At 42.1% G+C, this 24,249-nt stretch overlaps 1 protein-coding gene across 2 annotated transcripts in view; it reads right to left on the reverse strand.

The window, feature by feature from the left end:
* Nucleotides 1-24,249, reverse strand: part of magi1b (membrane associated guanylate kinase, WW and PDZ domain containing 1b) — a 246,312-nt gene that overhangs the window by 119,330 nt on the left and 102,733 nt on the right. For both annotated transcript variants that reach the window (XM_083771923.1, XM_083771922.1), the window contains exon 3: nt 12,147-12,266. In XM_083771923.1, the coding sequence (XP_083628049.1) occupies nt 12,147-12,266 (120 nt within the window). The remainder of the gene's footprint in view (nt 1-12,146; nt 12,267-24,249) is intronic.

The raw sequence follows: 24,249 nt of genomic DNA on the forward strand, positions 1-24,249 counted from the left end.
CTGTGACACGGAGCCAGTGTTGACATTTTGACAAGGCAAACTTTCTGCTTTTTCCCCCAGAGTTGCGGGATAAAGATATTTGTTTCACAGCAGGATTATATGGCCACATGATTGGGCTTGTTATTATGGCTAGTTTTTGCGAGGTGAGGTTTGGCTTATTTCTCTCGGAAGAGTTGGCAACCCTGCATGGACGTTTTACAGACTTTAACTTTGAGGCCGATTCTATAAATGTATTCTAAATCCTAACAGTTCTCTGAAAAACGAGTGTTGCTATTATGAGTACTGCTCAAAACGTTTTCGTGTCAAGACCCCCGATTGGACCCCGACAACGCCAATGTTCGGCTCAGTAGGACCTTGAGTTAAGAGATATTTTCGGATCGGCATATAGCAATTTCATCCAATCAGGATAGAGAACTCACACAGGATACAGGATAAACAAGTGGGGGTTGGAAGTGACGACACAAAGAAATGAGCAGCCATTTTTGAAACACCGGAATAATATCTAAAATGAATAAATGGGTACTCTTTCCTGATTGGCGGATGATTTGCAACCGACCTGAAAATGCATTTTCTGTTTATCAAAGAGGTGGAGAGACTGGGAGCCTGGTGTTACTAAAACAAACACTGTATACTGTAGCAATGATTACCATCACAATGTAGTGCTTTAACCTTTAAACAAACAGCATTTCATTTGAACCAGCATAACCCATTCTGACCTGAGATCAGATTCATACGAGGTTTCCGCCGGACACACACTGGTCTGATGAACCCATTCTGACCTGAGATCAGATTCTAAAAATGTCAGTCACTCTTAGATTTTTCAAAAATAGCAGACCTACAAGCTCGTATCGCGCCACTCGGTGGCGCGATATGAGCTTGTAGATCTGCTATTTTTAAATAGATAAAGCATAACATGATGCTGACACCAAAATGGGTGAGAAAATGGTCAGAATGGCATAATGTCCGAAAACAGCTCCATGTGTGTGAACGGACACAGTGATTACATTGAGCAGGGTTGGCGTATTGACGACGCTTCTATTGTAGAGATGAGACTCTCCTCCTCCCCCAACTGTCCCAGAGGGTTGTTTGGAGAGAGAGAGAGAGAGATAAGATCACAGAAAAACCAGTTGATTCGTTCAGCTTTTTATTTATTTATTAGCACGCGAGTTGGAAATATTCACCCAATCGTAATTCGGTGCTCAACAAGGGAAACATTGTAAAAAACAATGCCTCTGTACTGCCGTAGTAATGTATAGACACTACAACAACAATGATGTTCCTGCACACCGACTGATTGATTGATTGAATACTACATTAAGATGCTCATTAACAGTACAGTCAAGGTTTATGCTAAAAAGATAATACAAAAAGCCCCATGGGGTCCTTTGAGACCAATGTTATTTTCCAGCTCAGGAGACAGCTCGTTTTAATAAAACAGTAGGTTGTAGCCGTTAGTCGGTAGTACATTAGGCATACTACGGTATTAGGAACTGATGTGTCGTGCGTGTTGTGTTTTGCACACATGGTGCACCAATGGGAGAATGCAATGTTCTCTGGAAGGAAATGCATAAAAAAAAGATCACATTTGGTTCTCTAATGTGTGTATCTATTCGGACACTACACCAGATCATGCCTACATTTATTATATGTGAACGGATCTAAAATGGATGGATCTTATGTTATGTTATGTTGATTAGAATACTTCTGTACATTGCGAGATGAGAGTATCTGTAAGCTATGGATTGAGTGAAGATCCACCCCCTCAATAGCAGACTGGTATGATGATTGCAAAGGCTTCTTTAATCCATTCTGAACGGGCACCCATTTTGGTGTTGGCATCATGTTATGCTTTAGCTATTGAAAAATAGCAGATCTACAAGCTCATATCGCGCCACCGAGTGGCGCGATACGAGCTTGTAGGTCTGCTATTTTTGAAAAATCGAAGAGCGACTGACATTTTTAGAATCTGATCTCAGGTCAGAATGGGTTCATCAGACCAGTGTGTGTCCAGCGGAAACCTCGTTATGAATCTGATCTCAGGTCAGAATGGGTTAAGATGAGGCAACCACTCATAAATGTAGTGGACGCTTACAGGTCGAGTACTCTTTATGTTACGTTATGTTTCCTTTCCTTTTTTTTGGGGTGTTTTAATTTTGTTTTGTTTTTATTTGGATTTCAGTATTCTTAAGGGTGGTTCTGAATGTTAAACGTCACAAAGAAATGAGGTTCTGTGTGTGCAGAATTGATTTTTGAATTTTTGATACATGATCCTAATCCCTATGCACCGTGGCTTGAACCAAATAAATTGAACAAAAAGGGTTTTATGCACGATGTCTCTGAGCTGATGTCCCGCTTCGTAGGCTGCCGGCAGAGTGTGAGTCTGTGACACACAATATTTTTTTTTTTTAGATATCTTTTTGCGGCTTACGCCTTTTATTGATTTTTGAAGGGACAGACAGTAGACTGACAGGAAACGGGAGAGAGATGGGGGGATGACATGCAGTAAAGGCCGTGTCGGGTCCGGGAGTCGAACCCGCGGCACACTGCGACTGGATTACCAGTCCGGTGCCCAGACCGTTACGCTACGGCCTGGGCCTGTGACACACAATATTGTTGATTTTTAGCTTTTTTCATATCCAAAAAGTAAACGTAGTCTAGTCCTCCCCGCTATAGCGTTTTCCTTTGGCCTGCTTCACTCTGGTTCTTATCAGTTTGTTGTGATGTGTATGTGATTGTATGGCTTCTTTTGCAGTCTATTGAACTCTCTGACCCTCTCTACTCTGATGGTACCGTCCTTGAGCATTCACGAGGACCAATTATATGAAGATAGATTGAAAATGAGTGCTCCTTAACCCATTCTGACCTGAGATCAGATTCATACGAGGTTTCCGCCGGACACACACTGGTCTGATGAACCCATTCTGACCTGAGATCAGATTCTAAAAATGTCAGTCGTTCTTCGATTTTTCAAAAATAGCAGACCTACAAGCTCGTATCGCGCCACTCGGTGGCGCGATATGAGCTTGTAGATCTGCTATTTTTAAATAGCTAAAGCATAACATGATGCTGACACCAAAATGGGTGCCCGGTCAGAATGGGTTAAGCAGGCTAGACATTGCGGTCGATTTAAAAACCATTCAATTCTAGTTGGTCTTTACAACTAAAAGGTTCCCATCTCTGTACATTACATTTTCCTTCATGAATTACAATGTGTTCCACCGTGGTGTTCCATTTGATATCAATATAGTTCCATGTTCGTTTTTTCTGTTGCATCATTGGTTTTCAACCAGTGGTCTGGGGAAAACCAGTGGTCCTTGAGGGGGTTCCTGGTGGTCCCCAGCTAAATTGATTAAGTTGACTAAGTTGATAACCAAATGGAGCCTTATAGAACTTGGTGTGTAAAATAGAATTTGGTTTATTTTTACGCTCTCAAGAGTTACATTTGTGTTAAACATCATCATGATTAATTTACAATAAGTCTACACAATTAGAGAATGTGGAAGAAATGTTATTTGTTATCCCTCCTAATGGTACCAACTACCAACAACATCAAGATAGCATGGAATTGTGGACAAAATCTTATCCAACAGTAACAACATAATTCTTTAGTTTTGGGTCTGAGAGGCTAAATCTCATCAAATGGTGGTTCTGTGACTCAAATGCTGAATAAATAATGGTCCTTGATATGAAAAAGGTTGAAAACCACTGTCCTACATGGTCATATACGATAGAAAAACAACAACAGCAGAATGAATGATGTGTCTCTGTAGAACGTGCTGGATGTTAACCTTCATATGTTCCTATCTCTGTAGAACGTGCTGGATGTTAACCTTCATATGTTCCTATCTCTGTAGAACGTGCTGGATGTTTACCTTCATATGTTCCTATCTCTGTAGAACGTGTTGAATGTTTACCTTCATATGTTCCTATCTCTGTAGAACGTGTTGAATGTTTACCTTCATATGTTCCTATCTCTGTAGAACGTGCTGAATGATTACCTTCATATGTTCCTATCTCTGTAGAACGTGCTGGATGTTTACCTTCATATGTTCCTATCTCTGTAGAACGTGTTGGATGTTTACCTTCATATGTTCCTATCTCTGTAGAACGTGTTGGATGTTTACCTTCATATGTTCCTATCTCTGTAGAACGTGCTGAATGATTACCTTCATATGTTCCTATCTCTGTAGAACGTGTTGGATGTTTACCTTCATATGTTCCTATCTCTGTAGAACGTGCTGAATGATTACCTTCATATGTTCCTATCTCTGTAGAACGTGTTGAATGATTACCTTCATATGTTCCTATCTCTGTAGAACGTGCTGGATGTTTACCTTCATATGTTCCTATCTCTGTAGGACGTGTTGGATGTTTACCTTCATATGTTCCTATCTCTGTAGAACGTGTTGAATGATTACCTTCATATGTTCCTATCTCTGTAGAACGTGTTGAATGATTACCTTCATATGTTCCTATCTCTGTAGAACGTGTTGAATGATTACCTTCATATGTTCCTATCTCTGTAGAACGTGCTGAATGATTACCTTCATATGTTCCTATCTCTGTAGAACGTGCTGAATGATTACCTTCATATGTTCCTATCTCTGTAGAACGTGTTGAATGATTACCTTCATATGTTCCTATCTCTGTAGAACGTGCTGAATGATTACCTTCATATGTTCCTATCTATGTAGAACGTGTTGAATGATTACCTTCATATGTTCCTATCTCTGTAGAACGTGTTGGATGTTTACCTTCATATGTTCCTATCTCTGTAGAACGTGTTGAATGATTACCTTCATATGTTCCAATCTCTGTAGAACGTGTTGAATGATTACCTTCATATGTTCCTATCTCTGTAGAACGTGCTGAATGTTTACCTTCATATGTTCCTATCTCTGTAGAACGTGTTGGATGATTACCTTCATATGTTCCTATCTCTGTAGAACGTGTTGAATGTTTACCTTCATATGTTCCTATCTCTGTAGAACGTGTTGAATGATTACGTTCATATGTTCCTATCTCTGTAGAACGTGTTGAATGTTTACCTTCATATGTTCCTATCTCTGTAGAACGTGTTGAATGATTACCTTCATATGTTCCTATCTCTGTAGAACGTGCTGAATGTTTACCTTCATATGTTCCTATCTCTGTAGAACGTGCTGAATGATTACCTTCATATGTTCCTATCTCTGTAGAACGTGTTGAATGATTACCTTCATATGTTCCTATCTCTGTAGAACGTGTTGAATGATTACCTTCATATGTTCCTATCTCTGTAGAACGTGCTGAATGATTACCTTCATATGTTCCTATCTCTGTAGAACGTGTTGAATGATTACCTTCATATGTTCCTATCTCTGTAGAACGTGCTGAATGATTACCTTCATATGTTCCTATCTCTGTAGAACGTGTTGAATGATTACCTTCATATGTTCCAATCTCTGTAGAACGTGTTGAATGATTACCTTCATATGTTCCTATCTCTGTAGAACGTGCTGAATGTTTACCTTCATATGTTCCTATCTCTGTAGAACGTGCTGAATGATTACCTTCATATGTTCCTATCTCTGTAGAACGTGTTGAATGATTACCTTCATATGTTCCAATCTCTGTAGAACGTGTTGAATGATTACCTTCATATGTTCCAATCTCTGTAGAACGTGTTGGATGTTAACCTTCATATGTTCCTATCTCTGTAGAACGTGTTGAATGATTACCTTCATATGTTCCAATCTCTGTAGAACGTGTTGAATGATTACCTTCATATGTTCCAATCTCTGTAGAACGTGTTGGATGTTAACCTTCATATGTTCCTATCTCTGTAGAACGTGTTGAATGATTACCTTCATATGTTCCTATCTCTGTAGAACGTGCTGAATGTTTACCTTCATATGTTCCTATCTCTGTAGAACGTGTTGGATGATTACCTTCATATGTTCCAATCTCTGTAGAACGTGTTGGATGTTAACCTTCATATGTTCCTATCTCTGTAGAACGTGTTGAATGATTACCTTCATATGTTCCTATCTCTGTAGAACGTGCTGGATGTTTACCTTCATATGTTCCTATCTCTGTAGAACGTGCTGAATGTTTACCTTCATATGTTCCTATCTCTGTAGAACGTGCTGAATGTTTACCTTCATATGTTCCTATCTCTGTAGAACGTGTTGGATGATTACCTTCATATGTTCCTATCTCTGTAGAACGTGTTGAATGTTTACCTTCATATGTTCCTATCTCTGTAGAACGTGTTGAATGATTACCTTCATATGTTCCTATCTCTGTAGAACGTGTTGAATGTTTACCTTCATATGTTCCTATCTCTGTAGAACGTGTTGAATGATTACCTTCATATGTTCCTATCTCTGTAGAACGTGCTGAATGTTTACCTTCATATGTTCCTATCTCTGTAGAACGTGCTGAATGATTACCTTCATATGTTCCTATCTCTGTAGAACGTGCTGGATGTTTACCTTCATATGTTCCTATCTCTGTAGAACGTGTTGGATGTTTACCTTCATATGTTCCTATCTCTGTAGAACGTGTTGGATGTTTACCTTCATATGTTCCTATCTCTGTAGAACGTGTTGAATGTTTACCTTCATATGTTCCTATCTCTGTAGAACGTGCTGAATGATTACCTTCATATGTTCCTATCTCTGTAGAACGTGCTGGATGTTAACCTTCATATGTTCCTATCTCTGTAGAACGTGCTGGATGTTAACCTTCATATGTTCCTATCTCTGTAGAACGTGCTGGATGTTTACCTTCATATGTTCCTATCTCTGTAGAACGTGTTGAATGTTTACCTTCATATGTTCCTATCTCTGTAGAACGTGTTGAATGTTTACCTTCATATGTTCCTATCTCTGTAGAACGTGCTGAATGATTACCTTCATATGTTCCTATCTCTGTAGAACGTGCTGGATGTTTACCTTCATATGTTCCTATCTCTGTAGAACGTGTTGGATGTTTACCTTCATATGTTCCTATCTCTGTAGAACGTGTTGGATGTTTACCTTCATATGTTCCTATCTCTGTAGAACGTGTTGGATGTTTACCTTCATATGTTCCTATCTCTGTAGAACGTGTTGGATGTTTACCTTCATATGTTCCTATCTCTGTAGAACGTGCTGGATGTTTACCTTCATATGTTCCTATCTCTGTAGAACGTGTTGGATGTTTACCTTCATATGTTCCTATCTCTGTAGAACGTGTTGGATGTTTACCTTCATATGTTCCTATCTCTGTAGAACGTGCTGAATGATTACCTTCATATGTTCCTATCTCTGTAGAACGTGTTGAATGATTACCTTCATATGTTCCTATCTCTGTAGAACGTGTTGAATGATTACCTTCATATGTTCCTATCTCTGTAGAACGTGTTGAATGATTACCTTCATATGTTCCTATCTCTGTAGAACGTGCTGGATGTTTACCTTCATATGTTCCTATCTCTGTAGAACGTGTTGAATGTTTACCTTCATATGTTCCTATCTCTGTAGAACGTGTTGGATGTTTACCTTCATATGTTCCTATCTCTGTAGAACGTGCTGGATGTTTACCTTCATATGTTCCTATCTCTGTAGAACGTGTTGAATGTTTACCTTCATATGTTCCTATCTCTGTAGAACGTGTTGAATGTTTACCTTCATATGTTCCTATCTCTGTAGAACGTGTTGAATGATTACCTTCATATGTTCCTATCTCTGTAGAACGTGTTGGATGTTAACCTTCATATGTTCCTATCTCTGTAGAACGTGTTGGATGTTTACCTTCATATGTTCCTATCTCTGTAGAACGTGTTGAATGATTACCTTCATATGTTCCAATCTCTGTAGAACGTGTTGAATGATTACCTTCATATGTTCCTATCTCTGTAGAACGTGCTGAATGTTTACCTTCATATGTTCCTATCTCTGTAGAACGTGCTGAATGTTTACCTTCATATGTTCCTATCTCTGTAGAACGTGTTGGATGATTACCTTCATATGTTCCTATCTCTGTAGAACGTGTTGAATGTTTACCTTCATATGTTCCTATCTCTGTAGAACGTGTTGAATGATTACCTTCATATGTTCCTATCTCTGTAGAACGTGTTGAATGTTTACCTTCATATGTTCCTATCTCTGTAGAACGTGTTGAATGATTACCTTCATATGTTCCTATCTCTGTAGAACGTGCTGAATGTTTACCTTCATATGTTCCTATCTCTGTAGAACGTGCTGAATGATTACCTTCATATGTTCCTATCTCTGTAGAACGTGTTGAATGATTACCTTCATATGTTCCTATCTCTGTAGAACGTGTTGAATGATTACCTTCATATGTTCCTATCTCTGTAGAACGTGCTGAATGATTACCTTCATATGTTCCTATCTCTGTAGAACGTGCTGAATGATTACCTTCATATGTTCCTATCTCTGTAGAACGTGCTGGATGTTTACCTTCATATGTTCCTATCTCTGTAGAACGTGTTGGATGTTTACCTTCATATGTTCCTATCTCTGTAGAACGTGTTGGATGTTTACCTTCATATGTTCCTATCTCTGTAGAACGTGTTGAATGTTTACCTTCATATGTTCCTATCTCTGTAGAACGTGCTGAATGATTACCTTCATATGTTCCTATCTCTGTAGAACGTGCTGGATGTTAACCTTCATATGTTCCTATCTCTGTAGAACGTGCTGGATGTTAACCTTCATATGTTCCTATCTCTGTAGAACGTGCTGGATGTTTACCTTCATATGTTCCTATCTCTGTAGAACGTGTTGAATGTTTACCTTCATATGTTCCTATCTCTGTAGAACGTGTTGAATGTTTACCTTCATATGTTCCTATCTCTGTAGAACGTGCTGAATGATTACCTTCATATGTTCCTATCTCTGTAGAACGTGCTGGATGTTTACCTTCATATGTTCCTATCTCTGTAGAACGTGTTGGATGTTTACCTTCATATGTTCCTATCTCTGTAGAACGTGTTGGATGTTTACCTTCATATGTTCCTATCTCTGTAGAACGTGTTGGATGTTTACCTTCATATGTTCCTATCTCTGTAGAACGTGTTGGATGTTTACCTTCATATGTTCCTATCTCTGTAGAACGTGTTGGATGTTTACCTTCATATGTTCCTATCTCTGTAGAACGTGCTGGATGTTTACCTTCATATGTTCCTATCTCTGTAGAACGTGTTGGATGTTTACCTTCATATGTTCCTATCTCTGTAGAACGTGTTGGATGTTTACCTTCATATGTTCCTATCTCTGTAGAACGTGCTGAATGATTACCTTCATATGTTCCTATCTCTGTAGAACGTGTTGAATGATTACCTTCATATGTTCCTATCTCTGTAGAACGTGTTGAATGATTACCTTCATATGTTCCTATCTCTGTATAACGTGTTGAATGATTACCTTCATATGTTCCTATCTCTGTAGAACGTGCTGGATGTTTACCTTCATATGTTCCTATCTCTGTAGAACGTGTTGAATGTTTACCTTCATATGTTCCTATCTCTGTAGAACGTGTTGGATGTTTACCTTCATATGTTCCTATCTCTGTAGAACGTGCTGGATGTTTACCTTCATATGTTCCTATCTCTGTAGAACGTGTTGAATGTTTACCTTCATATGTTCCTATCTCTGTAGAACGTGTTGAATGTTTACCTTCATATGTTCCTATCTCTGTAGAACGTGTTGAATGATTACCTTCATATGTTCCTATCTCTGTAGAACGTGTTGGATGTTTACCTTCATATGTTCCTATCTCTGTAGAACGTGTTGGATGTTTACCTTCATATGTTCCTATCTCTGTAGAACGTGCTGAATGATTACCTTCATATGTTCCTATCTCTGTAGAACGTGTTGAATGATTACCTTCATATGTTCCTATCTCTGTAGAACGTGTTGAATGATTACCTTCATATGTTCCTATCTCTGTAGAACGTGTTGAATGATTACCTTCATATGTTCCTATCTCTGTAGAACGTGTTGAATGATTACCTTCATATGTTCCTATCTCTGTAGAACGTGCTGGATGTTTACCTTCATATGTTCCTATCTCTGTAGAACGTGCTGAATGATTACCTTCATATGTTCCTATCTCTGTAGAACGTGTTGAATGATTACCTTCATATGTTCCTATCTCTGTAGAACGTGCTGAATGTTTACCTTCATATGTTCCTATCTCTGTAGAACGTGCTGGATGTTAACCTTCATATGTTCCTATCTCTGTAGAACGTGTTGGATGTTTACCTTCATATGTTCCTATCTCTGTAGAACGTGCTGGATGTTTACCTTCATATGTTCCTATCTCTGTAGAACGTGCTGGATGTTAACCTTCATATGTTCCTATCTCTGTAGAACGTGTTGAATGTTTACCTTCATATGTTCCTATCTCTGTAGAACGTGCTGAATGATTACCTTCATATGTTCCTATCTCTGTAGAACGTGCTGGATGTTTACCTTCATATGTTCCTATCTCTGTAGAACGTGCTGGATGTTTACCTTCATATGTTCCTATCTCTGTAGAACGTGCTGAATGATTACCTTCATATGTTCCTATCTATGTAGAACGTGTTGAATGATTACCTTCATATGTTCCTATCTCTGTAGAACGTGTTGAATGATTACCTTCATATGTTCATATCTCTGTAGAACGTGTTGAATGATTACCTTCATATGTTCCTATCTATGTAGAACGTGTTGAATGATTACCTTCATATGTTCCTATCTCTGTAGAACGTGTTGAATGATTACCTTCATATGTTCCTATCTCTGTAGAACGTGTTGGATGTTTACCTTCATATGTTCCTATCTCTGTAGAACGTGCTGGATGTTTACCTTCATATGTTCCTATCTCTGTAGAACGTGTTGAATGATTACCTTCATATGTTCCTATCTCTGTAGAACGTGTTGAATGATTACCTTCATATGTTCCTATCTCTGTAGAACGTGCTGAATGATTACCTTCATATGTTCCTATCTCTGTAGAACGTGCTGGATGTTTACCTTCATATGTTCCTATCTCTGTAGAACGTGTTGAATGTTTACCTTCATATGTTCCTATCTCTGTAGAACGTGTTGAATGATTACCTTCATATGTTCCTATCTCTGTAGAACGTGTTGGATGATTACCTTCATATGTTCCTATCTCTGTAGAACGTGTTGGATGTTTACCTTCATATGTTCCTATCTCTGTAGAACGTGCTGGATGTTTACCTTCATATGTTCCTATCTCTGTAGAACGTGTTGAATGTTTACCTTCATATGTTCCTATCTCTGTAGAACGTGTTGAATGATTACCTTCATATGTTCCTATCTCTGTAGAACGTGTTGGATGATTACCTTCATATGTTCCTATCTCTGTAGAACGTGCTGAATGTTTACCTTCATATGTTCCTATCTCTGTAGAACGTGCTGGATGTTTACCTTCATATGTTCCTATCTCTGTAGAACGTGTTGGATGTTTACCTTCATATGTTCCTATCTCTGTAGAACGTGTTGGATGATTACCTTCATATGTTCCTATCTCTGTAGAACGTGTTGAATGATTACCTTCATATGTTCCTATCTCTGTAGAACGTGCTGAATGATTACCTTCATATGTTCCTATCTCTGTAGAACGTGTTGAATGTTTACCTTCATATGTTCCTATCTCTGTAGAACGTGCTGAATGTTTACCTTCATATGTTCCTATCTCTGTAGAACGTGCTGGATGTTAACCTTCATATGTTCCTATCTCTGTAGAACGTGTTGAATGATTACCTTCATATGTTCCTATCTCTGTAGAACGTGTTGAATGATTACCTTCATATGTTCCTATCTCTGTAGAACATGTTGAATGTTTACCTTCATATGTTCCTATCTCTGTAGAACGTGTTGAATGATTACCTTCATATGTTCCTATCTCTGTAGAACGTGCTGAATGATTACCTTCATATGTTCCTATCTCTGTAGAACGTGCTGAATGATTACCTTCATATGTTCCTATCTCTGTAGAACGTGCTGGATGTTTACCTTCATATGTTCCTATCTCTGTAGAACGTGCTGGATGTTTACCTTCATATGTTCCTATCTCTGTAGAACGTGCTGGATGTTTACCTTCATATGTTCCTATCTCTGTAGAACGTGTTGGATGTTTACCTTCATATGTTCCTATCTCCAGAAGGGTTCCCTTCCTCTCCAACTCCAGGAAGTCCTCCACTGACAGGAAGTTGTAGTCGACCCCAGGGAGCTCTCCTTCACGAGGTGGGCGGGTTGTACCTGAAAACCCAAGAAACATGGCGGAGAGTTAGAGAGAGCCGAGGCTGAATGGCTGACGGTGGGACAAGTTTAGTTCTAATCCATAAGCCTTTTTCAACCAAAGCCAGCTTACTGTATGAGGGACGATTCTGAGCGGGGGGGCCACAACCTCGAAACCAGTTCTTCGAATTTGACATGAAAAAGATTCCTGGCTCATAAGGCCAGGAGAACTGGTTCCAGAGCCGCATCAAGGCGCTGCTGGTATAGAAGTGAGAAAAGCTTGCAAAGCCAGAAGCAACACTTGTGCCAATGCCATGTGAAGGAGGATTTGCTGTGATCTCAGAGGGGAAACTACAGCCCCGGCTGCACTGACCCAGGCTGGCTCTAACCTGGAAACTAGACAAATCTGAAGAAGAAATAAATCCCTGGTGAGATTGGTCCGACACTCCTCCGTTTCCATTACATTTCGCTCACCCCATTTCGCTCAAGTGAGACTTTTTTTGCCGTGACGTTGGAATCCGTTTGTAGTCCCTTGGAAATAAATCTTCCACACCAAAGTTCCAGACTAATCTACGCAGTGATATTAGTCTGGCCAAGCCAGGCTAGGCTTGCTCAGACGTGTGAGCACAATCTTCGCATTTCTGGAAACATTTCAACAACACAAATCTTCTATGGGGTCCCTTGGCAGACCAAATACAATAATTTAGGGGTGCTTGACATGAAACTGAATATACTGTACATACTGTACTAACTGTAGGCATACTGTACTAACTGTAGGCATACTGAAGTGAGCTGCACATCTTTTGGCGTTCACGGCAGCCTCTGGTCTGTACAGCATCACAATCAATTTAAGCACTTTATCCATATATGTTGGCTATTCAGAAATATCAGATCTGACTTCGTGCCACTCTGCAATGTAAGTCTGCTATTTTTGAAAAATAAATGATAGAAAAATCTCAAATGTTTGAAAGATTTTGAATTATTTCAGATTTTTTTAAAACACAAATCTTCTCCTCTGGGGGTCTCTGGCACAAAAAACATTTACAGATGGGGGTCTGCGGCCAAACAACTAGTATCAATTTTGGGGTCGCTGACACAAAAACGATTGAGAACCAGTTGTATTATACTGTTTATACTGTACACGAACACCAAAAGTTACACGAAAGAGATGAGCATCAAAACAGGGGGCCTGGTGGTGAGCAGCTCTCCAGCCAACCAAACAACTGAGTCTGTTTGCCACCGGCAGCTTTTACCAGCTGAACCAATTAGCCAGGATCCTACCATCCAAGGGTACTATTAAAAAAACAAATCCATAACTCCCATACGTAAGCCAAGTCCATTACACATCTCTATGAAGTACACAGGTAAGTAAATATCACTTCTTCACACTGCTGTATAATAAACAATAACTATAACCATATTATTCATCCATTGCAGCTTTCAATGCACCACCCAATTGTCATGTACTGCAAAAATGACTGAAGTGCCAATAATCACGATGAAGCCACCATCGAGTTTTATATTGCGATTATACACCAGTTACCATCAAAATAAAATGTACAAAAATAGCAAAATAGTAAAAATAGCAACCAAAATAACAATAAGGCTCAGTGGCCAGCTCTGCAGAATGGAAACAACGTAGCCTTGTGTAGCCAGACAACGATTCCACAAACTCTGGAATGCTATAGTCTGGAACTACACCTCCTGAATACTATATAGAGTCTGGAACTACACCTCCTGAATACTATATAGAGTCTGGAACTACACCTCCTGAATACTATATAGAGTCTGGAACTACACCTCCTGAATACTATATAGAGTCTGGAACTACACCTCCTGAATGCTATATAGAGTCTGGAACTACACCTCCTGAATGCTATATAGAGTCTGGAACTACACCTCCTGAATACTATATAGAGTCTGGAACTACACCTCCTGAATGCTATATAGAGTCTGGAACTACACCTCCTGAATACTATATAGAGTCTGGAACTACACCTCCTGAATGCTATATAGTCTGGAACTACACCTCCTGAATGCTATATAGAGTCTGGAACTACACCTCCTGAATACTATATAGTCTGGAACTACACCTCCTGAATGCTATATAGAGTCTGGAACTATACCTCCTGAATGCTATATAGAGTCTGGAACTACACCTCCTGAATACTATATAGAGTCTGGAACTACACCTCCTGAATGCTATATAGTCTGGAACTACACCTCCTGAATGTTATATAGAGTCTGGAACTACACCTCCTGAATGCTATATAGAGTCTGGAACTACACCTCCTGAATACTATATAGAGTCTGGAACTACACCTCCTGAATGCTATATAGTCTGGAACTACACCTCCTGAATGCTATATAGAGTCTGGAACTACACCTCCTGAATGTATATATAGAGTCTGGAACTACACCTCCTGAATGCTATATAGAGTCTGGAACTACACCTCCTGAATGTTATATAGTCTGGAACTACACCTCCTGAATGCTATAGAGTCTGGAACTACACCTCCTGAGTCCTGAATGCTATATAGAGTCTGGAACTACACCTCCTGAATGTTATATAGAGTCTGGAACTACACCTCCTGAATGTTATATAGAGTCTGGAACTACACCTCCTGAATGCTATATAGAGTCTGGAACTACACCTCCTGAGTCCTGAATGCTATATAGAGTCTGGAACTACACCTCCTGAATGTTATATAGAGTCTGGAACTACACCTCCTGAATGCTATATAGAGTCTGGAACTACACCTCCTGAATGTTATATAGAGTCTGGAACTACACCTCCTGAATGCTATATAGAGTCTGGAACTACACCTCCTGAATGCTATATAGAGTCTGGAACTACACCTCCTGAATGCTATATAGAGTCTGGAACTACACCTCCTGAATGCTATATAGAGTCTGGAACTACACCTCCTGAATGCTATATAGAGTCTGGAACTACACCTCCTGAATACTATATAGAGTCTGGAACTACACCTCCTGAATGCTATATAGAGTCTGGAACTACACCTCCTGAATGCTATATAGAGTCTGGAACTACACCTCCTAAATGCTATATAGTCTGGAACTACACCTCCTGAATGCTATAGAGTGTCTGGAACTACACCTCCTGAATGCTATATAGAGTCTGGAACTACACCTCCTGAATGCTATATAGAGTCTGGAACTACACCTCCTGAATGCTATATAGAGTCTGGAACTACACCTCCTGAATGATATATAGTCTGGAACTACACCTCCTGAATGTTATATAGAGTCAGGAACTACACCTCCTGAATGCTATATAGAGTCTGGAACTACACCTCCTGAATGTTATATAGTCTGGAACTACACCTCCTGAATGCTATAGAGTCTGGAACTACTGTAACTTACTGTAAAGACAAAACAGAAGTGGGAAGGAGGCATCACATCCACTTTAACGCTTGTTCATGATCAGAGCTTCCGTGCTCCTGACTGTATGACCAGAAGCATTTGAAAATCGTGGGAGGCAACCGTCTGGACACGCTAGACTAGAAACAGCGTAACATGCTCATTCAATAAGCAATTAAAATCATGACTGTATGTGCTTTTCTTTTCTGTGCAAACTATAATTGTGCAAATAAGTGCAAATGTGCTGTGCAAATATGAATTCTATCAATAATAGCGGATAATAATAGCAGATATACAAGCTTGTCATACAAGCGTGTCACTTCGTGCCTCACAGCGAGCTTGTCCATCTGCTATTTTAGTATTAGGTTTTAACATATAATCTTATGGGGATTCCTGGCACAAAACATTTTGATGGGGATCCAAATATCCTCAAGTTGGGGTCATTGACTTGAACCACAGGTCTAAAGTACAGGTAAGGAAGGGCCTCTTTGTTACGTTTAAGTACTGGTATGATCCTAAAGCCCAAACCACACCAATGGGTCGCCATGCAACTCCTTGCAACTAAACGGTACCGAGGAGCTACATGGCGACCCATTGGTGTGGTTTGGGCCATTGAATTGAGCCCGGCGTTGAATCACTTGGGTCGACGTGCAACAGGACGTATCACACCGCCGGGACGAACTCTAAAACCGCCTCCTCCCGGCGTCTCGACACTTAGGGATAAAATGTATAGGGAATAAGACAGATATGTTTACGTGCCTGTCAAATACTGTATTTACTTCTGTACAACAACAAAGTGGCACTGTGTTCCACTATGCTTGAAAGAGGCTTGTTTTTGCCAGGTGCGAAGCAGCCTGGCCTACATTTGCACGCACCGTCCACTATACGGACAACCGCAAAGACGACTCTAAACACGACCTAGTCCTGATTGGCTGCCTCCTAGCGACCTTACTAGGGACCTAGTCATGATTCCTAAGCCAATGGGAGTCTGAACGGCATGAAAACCCATACTCTGAACGCCGCAATGCGGAGTGAGTGGCAACAGCAGCTAATGCTATGTGCCAACTGGAGCTACAGGAAAGCCATAACAAAACACAGTGAGTGAACTAACAAAAGAACGACAGAAAACGGCCGCTAAAAGAGCTTGCTGCACCTGCAAGTTATGACTCATTGAGTCATAACTGCCATAACATGAGTCATTTTCTTGTTTCTGTAAGGTTGCTTGTTAACACTGATATTTGGGCTACCTCCCAAATGTTAGAATTATTGTTTAAGCAATTTCAATTTTTATTCCACTATTTTGCAACCCATTCTTTCACCCATAGTGTCTTATGCATGAGGAGTCCAAGCTGCTTCTTTTCACTTGACATGGGGGGAGTTTCCCCGGACGGACGTAGCGCGTGGAAGGAACACGTAATTCCGACCAGTTCCTATCCCCTCCATCAGGCGCCCCGGCTGGCCAGAGGGAGGTAGCGGATTACTGCATGTTTTTTTTAAGGGTACCTACCCTAGGGGACACGGGGAGAACATACAAACTCCACACAGAAAGGCCCTTTCGCCAACCCCCGCCTCCGGTATGGGCATTGATGTCTCGGGGGAGAGAACACGCCACCAGCGCCCACAGCGTCCCCAGTGAGAATCGAACCCAGGACCTTCTAGCTGTGAGGCAACAGCACTACCGACTGTGCCACCGTGACCCCCGTTTAAGCAATACTTAAGGAATTAATTTTTATTTGTCCTCACCGAAAATCTGAAAATATTTTGTGCCTTCATCATGTCTCACTCAACAGCCTGATAACCCATTCTGACCGGGCACCCATTTTGGTGTTGGCATCATGTCGTGCTTTAGCTATTGAAAAATAGCAGATCTACAAGCTCATATCGCGCCACCGAGTGGCGCGATACGAGCTTGTAGGTCTGCTATTTATTTATTTTAATCGAAGAACGACTGACATTTTTAGAATCTGATCTCAGGTCAGAATGGGTTCATCAGACCAGTGTGTTGTCCAGCGGAAACCTGGCATGAATCTGATCTCAGGTCAGAATGGGATAAGAATGAATGCCTAAGCACTGTCGTTTGTGAACCTAAACATGGATGGTACCCTGACTGACAGTCATTAGTAGGTATCCTTTTGCTTTGTGTCAGTATTTACACAGTGGGGTTGAGTGTGAGGCTTCGTAGTAGCACCTTGGTGGGAGCACGCCGTGTGTGTGTGTGTGTGTGTGTGTGTGTGTGTGTGTGTGTGTGTGTGTGTGTGTGTGTGTGTGTGTGTGTGTGTGGGCGGGGGTTGGCAGGTAGCCTATGTGTGTGTGTCTCTAGTCTAGCGCACGTGTGGTGTTAATGACTGCCGACAGTTGGCCAATCACCACGCAGCCTCTGTGGTAAACAGCGCCATGGTGGCGTAGATGACGGGCAAAGAAACAACACATTACTAGCCGGCGTAATGGATGAATAAAAGTCACATCTCCTGGCTTTATTTACGGCCTCCTCTCTCCTCCCCATGTCGCTCTTTGCCTAACAAGTACTTATGTATCCCCTAATTAACTCGCACTATGCGTATGGCCCCCCCATTAACTGCTTGGCACTGCAACTGTTCGCCTGTACCCTACGGCATTATTAACACGATAACGTCTCGCCTGTACCCTACGGCATTGTTAACATGACAACATCTATGTCGGGGAGGAAACCTCATTACATCCGACATGTTACTTTTCAGGATTCAAATAACAAAAGTAGGAGATCGACAAGTTCGAAACGCATCGCGAATGCGGATCTGCTACTTTTGCTACTATAGTGTGAGTGACGCTGTAGGAAAAAAAAAAAAGTTAAATAATAATATAATATTGTCCTTATAGCAATAATAAGGACAAGAACAGTCATAGCTGAGAGACTAGAAAAGCTGTCTGGTAAGGTAAGGTGGCTGGGCCCTCCCAGCATACTGTACACTGTACAGTATGGGTCAAAATGTGTCCATGACACTTTTAGCCCCCGACTGCCTTATTAATGACACTCCTAAACAAGAAGGCTCGCCCCAAAAACACGCTCACCCCGGCCACAGGGAATAACCGGCGGTCGGCAACAGGTACTCCAAATTGTAACCTCCTTATTCCTAAATCTAACCTCTGTAAAGCTATGCCTAAACCTAACCATATTCCTAAAAACGTTTACCTCAGTAAAACTATGCCTAAACCTGGCCTTATTCCTAAACGTAACCTCAGTGAAACTATGCCAAAACCTGGCCTTATTCGTAAACGTCACCTCAGTAAAGCCAATGCCAAAACCTAACATCAACTTTTGAATTCATGCTATGTGTCTCGAAGTGTCCCCTGACACTTCGAGACACATAGCATGAATTCAAAAGTTGATGTTTTGAAAGAAAGTCATTCAAAACACAAAAATGGCTACCTGCTTTTCTTTACCTTCCATTTCCTGTACTAGTGTCTTCTTCTCTTTCTTCATCTATCGCTCTATATCTCACAATCTCACCGTCTCTTCTCCAGTGGGTTGGTGAGCAATAAGCTGATAAAAATAGATGTGTGGGGCTGACGGGGGAGGGGGTCTCGTTTCGCAGCCACGTTCAATGACACCGGTGATAAATCACAGATGGTAGGATAAAACTCAAGCAAGTGCGCGCACACACACACACACACACACACACACACACACACACACACACACACACACACACACACACACACACACACACACACACACACGTCCAAAACTGTTACTTTTCAGGATTAAAAAAAGAAAACAGCAAACGTATGGAAGATTTGCAAGCTGAAACTTTTGTGCTTGTGGATCCTCTACTTTTGATGCTTTTGTGTGACGCTGTAGTGTGACCAAGTGGTGCGTTCATTTACGAAAAAACATGCAAAAACACATGCACATCGTTGGTGATGGTGACCAAAACCTTTTTTTAGTACACATTGTAAAGTAGTGAAAACAGCAGATCTACAAGTTCACGACTCATGGATCTGCTAAATGATGTACTTTCTGTTTGACTCAGTGAGTAGCAGGGCATTCATCTGTGCAAAAAGACATACAGAAGTTGAAATATGGAGATTACATGACAAGGTTTCTGTGCCCGACAGGCACCAACGGCATGCAAAAATGTCCACTCCATCACTCGGCTGTCACATGGCCCTGTCTTCCATGTGCGATCGGTCTTGCTGTCAGCTACCCAGTCAAATCCACGGTGTTCATTTATCCATTCACGTTGCTGTTGGGCAGTTTCTCCTTAAATCAACACCCTTCTTGATCATACCACTGCGTCACACAAAAGCATCAAAAGTAGCTAAAAAAGTACTGCTTGAATTTGTATTAAATTTACTTCAGGGAGGACAGGCTGGCGGGCAAACCTCTGACGTCACGCTCGTGACGCCATGACTCAGCCATAACCATATAAGGAGTTCCCAAATGCAGCTACGCCCATGGATGGTGTTGCCTAAAATCAATGTGTCGTCACAAAAGGGGTCATGCATATATACAGCCCTCCATTATGGGCATACAAGGGACAAGGACTGACCAGAGCCATAGAGTTACGACAACTCTCTTCACTTCATGGGGCCAGTCCAACGGCAGCACTTCTACATAAGACTTCTATTGGCGAATAGTGACAAAGGCCTGAACCCGAAGTTTATGGGGAAAATAATCACACCTGCGTGAAGTGAGCTTTCTGATCATCTTACAACATCGGGGAGGGAATGTTGCTATGATTAGGTGATGTAATGATGATGTAAAACAAACTGTGTCCAAACAAACCCCATTGTTTAAATCCCATTGTTAATGGGATTTAACGTTTGTGTTAGGGACAAGATAGCCTCGATACCCAGGCTTTCATTTCGTCTGCGCGAAAGATGAAAGCCTGGAAAAAGCCGTGGGCTGAACCAGTCTAAAAGTGGGAGTCAACCCTTCCGGGTGGGCGTCGCTCTAAATGATGTGACGTAGCGCTGCACTAGGGGGGAGAGGAGGGGCCGGGGGTGACGGACAGATCGATGTGATCCAATCAGGGTGCGCGCATTTCTGAGGCGCGACCCTCCCATCTAGGCCAGAAATGTCTCTGCTTAGGTCAGGCTAGGGACAAGATGATGTACATTTTCCCTTCATTGTCAAAAAACATTGAACCTGTATATAGCCCCTCAAAATCAGAAAAGAGAAAAAAAAAAGCCATTTTTGTCACCATAACATCTTGGACATATTGTGTGCCTTGTGACGATCAGGTCCAATATTTAGTTACAGAAACCATGGAGCTAAAGAATGGTTCAGAACTGCTGTGTTCACATTCAGTCTTCCATTGAAATGAATAGACTCCAACATTCTTCCGGATTCCTAATAATGTGTCCGCCCACTTCATGCCGATATGGGAAGTAAACCGGAGATCGCGTATCTTGCTTTTCAATCTTTGACTCTGACAAAGGCCCCAACACTATTGCTGCATTCACACGGGCAGATGCACAATATGCAAAGATGCAAAGCTACAAAGCGTATTTGTTTTGCTTTGTGTCTTTGTATCTGAAGTTGAAACCAGCTAAATGTTTTTTTTGTAGCTTTGTAGCTATTGCAGCAGCTACAAACATTGGATGAATCTCGTATCTTCATGTCACTGTGTGTCACTGGCGGCTTCCATTGACCATAACATGTAGACTGCATCTTTGCATCTGCCCGTGTTGTGAACGCAGCAAAAGACTCAGACACACTGGTCGGACACATGTGTATATATTCTACCCGACGGAGACAATCTGTAACTCTGAGAGTTAAAGGAACACTCCTGATTCCTGAAGGTAGGAGGAAGGGAGCTGCTGACTTTCGGCACGCACGGCGCTAACATTCATGATTTACTGGCAGGCTTCTCAACCTCTCTACACGTGGCCAGACGCCTCGTCCTTCTTCCTCGCCGCCGAGCAGAAAATCGATTCAAAGTCATAAGACATAAGCGGTCTGAAGTCTATCAAAACAAGCCGAATTATTCAGCTAGCCGGCTCATTCACTCCCCGGCGCCCGAGTCCTTACACTGTGGAAACGTTGTCCACCTTGGAGAGTCCTCAGGGCCGAGGATGAGCCAAAGCCTTCAGCCTAAAGTCATCTCCAACTCCCACACAAAAGCGGCCATTGAATACCCACCGCCACCACTTCTAGCTGCCCCAGAAGTGAAACAAATTAGAAGTGGAATTGTGGCCTAGCATTTCAAAGCGGGGAGTTAAGCCCCCATATCGCAAAGACGGTGTCATTGCTATCGGGGGCTACTTAATTCACTACCCCGCCTCCACAAAAAGCTCTATTGACCAATCTGTGAAAGGACAGCAAGAAAAAGAGTGAACGAGAGAGAGAGAGTCCTTCACAGTGATCTTCACGGTGGGGATTGAATGCACAGAATGACAGTTGGAAGCAGTGGTCTTCTGAATGCTGACCTCAAAAGGAGAGGGGGGAGAGAGATGGAGAGAGAGAGAGAGAGAGAGAGAGAGAGAGAGAGACATCTGAAGAGACTCTGAAGCTATGAGTTGGCATAACCCAGCCATCCATTGTGCCTTGGAGATCAGCTGTGAGGGAGTTTGTCTAGCACTCGCTGGCTCTCGATTTGGCGCCGTCTAAAAGTCTCTACCAGCTGAGAAGGGGGGTGTGGGCGTTGCAAAAAGATACAGGAACCACCTAAAACAACCTAACAACCTACATAGAACTTGGGAGTCACCATCACCTCACACAGCTCAACAGGAACGTAACATTAGCCAAAAATAGCAGATCTATAAGCTCAGGCTCACTCAATGTGTGTGAGCTTGTAGATGGCTATTTTCAGTGAAGAGGTTTTGCGTAGAGGGAAAGAAGTGACCAAGTACCAAGTACCAAGTACCGAGCCAGGTCAAGTTTACAAAGTAGTGAGGGTTTAGGTCGTTACTTACATGTCTGAAAACACACATTTAACATGAATCTAGTGGGTGTCCCTGATTCATCTCTCTCTCTCTCTCAGCTAAGGGGTCGTTGTTGGGCTGAAAAACTTTGTCCTCGTCTTTTTTCTTTGGGTTTATTGGGTTGCTGTGGGCCGGGGGATGTTCCCAGTGAGGACAGGACAGGAGGATAGCAGCAGAGCAGACCAGGGAGATACACTGGTCTGTCCTCTAATGATGACACAGCCCACACTGCTGTCTGCTACGGCTTCATAACTCTCTGCTCACTTCTGTGCAGCACGCACGCACACAGTACGAGGACCTGGCCAAAGAAAAAACACATAAATGATCTATGTGTGGGGGAAAAAATGGGGGGGGGGGGAGAGAGAGAGAGAGAGAGAGAGAGAGAGAGAGAGAGAGATGGGGAGAAGTATGGGAAAGGGACTAAAGTGAGGAGAGGAAGAAGAGAGCATGAAGTGAAAGAGAAACAGAGTGATAAAAGACTGCCAGAGATCAACCTATGTCCAAAGCAGTCTGTCCACACTACAGCAGTCTGTACACACTACAGCAGTCTGTCCACACTACAGCAGTCTGTCCACACTACAGCAGTCTGTCCACACTACAGCAGTCTGTCCACACTACAGAAGTCTGTCCACACTACAGAAGTCTGTCCACAGCAGTCTGTCCACACTACAGCAGTCTGTCCACACTACAGCAGTCTGTCCACACTACAGCAGTCTGTCCACACTACAGCAGTCTGTCCACACTACAGCAGTCTGTCCACACTACAGAAGTCTGTCCACACTACAGAAGTCTGTCCACACTACAGAAGTCTGTCCACACTACAGAAGTCTGTCCACAGCAGTCTGTCCACACTACAGCAGTCTGTCCACACTACAGAAGTCTGTCCACACTACAGAAGTCTGTCCACACTACAGCAGTCTGTCCACACTACAGCAGTCTGTCCACACTACAGAAGTCTGTCCACACTACAGCAGTCTGTCCACACTACAGAAGTCTGTCCACAGCAGTCTGTCCACACTACAGCAGTCTGTCCACACTACAGCAGTCTGTCCACACTACAGCAGTCTGTCCACACTACAGCAGTCTGTCCACACTACAGCAGTCTGTCCACACTACAGAAGTCTGTCCACACTACAGAAGTCTGTCCACACTACAGAAGTCTGTCCACAGTACAGCAGTCTGTCCACAGTACAGCAGTCTGTCCACACTACAGCAGTCTGTCCACACTACAGCAGTCTGTCCACACTACAGCAGTCTGTCCACACTACAGAAGTCTGTCCACACTACAGAAGTCTGTCCACACTACAGCAGTCTGTCCACACTACAGAAGTCTGTCCACAGCAGTCTGTCCACACTACAGCAGTCTGTCCACACTACAGCAGTCTGTCCACACTACAGAAGTCTGTCCACACTACAGCAGTCTGTCCACACTACAGCAGTCTGTCCACACTACAGAAGTCTGTCCACACTACAGAAGTCTGTCCACAGCAGTCTGTCCACACTACAGCAGTCTGTCCACACTACAGAAGTCTGTCCACACTACAGAAGTCTGTCCACACTACAGAAGTCTGTCCACACTACAGAAGTCTGTCCACACTACAGCAGTCTGTCCACACTACAGAAGTCTGTCCACACTACAGAAGTCTGTCCACACTACAGCAGTCTGTCCACACTACAGAAGTCTGTCCACACCACAGCAGTCTGTCCACACTAC

This window comes from Protomyctophum parallelum (genome assembly GCF_964188405.1).
Source record: "Protomyctophum parallelum genome assembly, chromosome: 8".
Classification (NCBI taxonomy): Eukaryota; Metazoa; Chordata; class Actinopteri; order Myctophiformes; family Myctophidae; genus Protomyctophum; species Protomyctophum parallelum.